Source organism: Lampris incognitus, chromosome 15, assembly GCF_029633865.1.
Source record: "Lampris incognitus isolate fLamInc1 chromosome 15, fLamInc1.hap2, whole genome shotgun sequence".
In the NCBI taxonomy this organism is placed as follows: domain Eukaryota; kingdom Metazoa; phylum Chordata; class Actinopteri; order Lampriformes; family Lampridae; genus Lampris; species Lampris incognitus.
Genome location: NC_079225.1, coordinates 17,795,341 through 17,797,224, shown reverse-complemented (window position 1 = coordinate 17,797,224; position 1,884 = coordinate 17,795,341). Strand labels below are relative to the sequence as shown.

The 1,884-nt window shown below is 50.8% G+C and overlaps 1 protein-coding gene across 1 annotated transcript in view; it reads left to right on the top strand.

The window, feature by feature from the left end:
- Nucleotides 1–1,137: 1,137 nt before the first annotated feature.
- The window catches only part of usta (uronyl 2-sulfotransferase a), an 83,616-nt gene continuing 82,869 nt past the window's right edge, over nt 1,138–1,884 (top strand). Inside the window, exon 1 of the mRNA XM_056294822.1 lies at nt 1,138–1,653. Coding sequence (XP_056150797.1) covers nt 1,425–1,653 — 229 coding nt within the window. The 5' untranslated portion in view covers nt 1,138–1,424. The remainder of the gene's footprint in view (nt 1,654–1,884) is intronic.

Genomic DNA, 1,884 nt, shown 5'->3' with positions numbered 1-1,884 from the left:
CTTTAAGAACTTTATACAATTTCATTTACAATTGCATTTAATCAGTGGACACCCCTCGTTTTTATATGGTCAAACATGACCCAAACATGTCCAAGGGTCAAAAATGACCCTAAGACCATCTTAGTACCCTAGTGGTGTACGGCTTTCATGGAAATATGAACAAAAAATAATGTTTCACTTTTTCTGATGTTGGGGTCACTCTAGGAAAAGTCATCAAATTTCGGTCGAAAAAAATATTGTAGCGTGCATGGATAAGCAGACACGTTGGTCCTTATCTGACGGGTCGGGCCCTTTAGTCGACTGGTTAACGTTGTCGCTTGCGGAGCGGGAAACACTGGTTCGCGCCCCGGCTGTGGCGGGTTCCTGGGTCGCCCCTCGAATGCGCTTCAATATCATTTAGAGTCTCCTCTGCCGTCTAACACTGTTACGGGCTTCTTCTTCTTCTTCTTTTCTTGACCCGTTGGGGCAACAGAAGGGTGAAGAAGTTGCCCGTTTCCCCTCCTTCCTTCCTTTAAGTCACATGTTCGTGATAAGCCCGATGTAAAGATGACCCGTCCCTCCTGCGGCGAACAGCCACCTCACCACGAGGAAGCCAATGACGTTTATAACCCTTATTTTAATCAGGGACTGTTTTTTTTAATTCATCTGCGCTTCTTCTCTCTCTTTTTTTACGATCCCACATCGGTAATTCGACAAAATTGGTTAAACAAAGGCGACTAATTGCTCCCTGTGATGGATTATTTATCTCAAACAAGTCTGAAGTCGGTTTTTCATACCGCACTGAAATGAATGGAAAGCAGCGGCCGTGTTGACGGCTGGAGGAGGTGTGCTCTGGCACACGGCCGGGGTAAAGTAGACCCCCATTTGTAGTAAATGCCCTAAAACTCAAGTACGGTTTCTTTGTAAAACCCGTCTTTTGTCGTCAAATGTGGGTTATCCCGTTTTTTCTTGAATCCGTTTCTGACAGACGGTCCGCCGCTGAGACAAACTTCGACGCACGGTGATCGAAAAACGAACCAAAACCGACGGCGGGCAACGCCCTTGGGCCACAGGGTGGCGCTGTACCCCACAATTATCGCCAACCAAAATCACGACCAAGTGGAAGTTTTTCTTTCCACGTTTCGTGGTAATCCGACACCGACGCCTGCCCAGAAGGGGGGGGGGGAGAAGGGAACGCAAAGAAAAAAAAGAAAAAGAAAATTAAGAAAAAAGCCTCTGCAGGAGGAACGGACCTCGACGGGAGCAGACGACAGAGACCGAGTGGCGGCGCACAGGGCTCCTCGCCTCCCCCCGCCACCTCCTCCTCCTCCTCCTCCATACAGAGCGGTGTCCGCTCCGCATGAGCCCAAAGCGAGAAGAAGTTTGACTCTGCGCAGGCGGATGGGTGACTCGCGCTTCCAGCCGCGGCGCTTCGTGAGGAGGAGATGATGAAGAATTTCAGCCACGGACCCCTTCACCACAGCCCGGCTCCCAATCACCTCCGCGAGAGGAACAACAGAAAGTACGGCTGGCTGTCCGCCGCCCCGCTGCGTTTCTCTCTGCGCGGTTATGCTTTCTGCATGGCGACGCTCTTCCTCTTCTGCTTCGGCTCCCTCTTCTACCAGCTCAACGGAGGACCCCCGAAAATCCTGCTGGACATCCGACAGTACCTCGGTAAGAACTTTCTTTCCTCTCTCGCTCTCTCTACTGGTGTACTTTTCCTCCGCTGCGGTCTCGTATCGTCAAACGTCAAAGAAGTGAGTGTGCAGAAAAGTCGTCTTGCCTGGATGACCGGGCTTCTTGCGGGACGTGTAACGACAAGTTGATCTTATAGTACCTACAACTACCCCCCCCCCACACACACACACACACACACACACACACACACACACACACACACACACA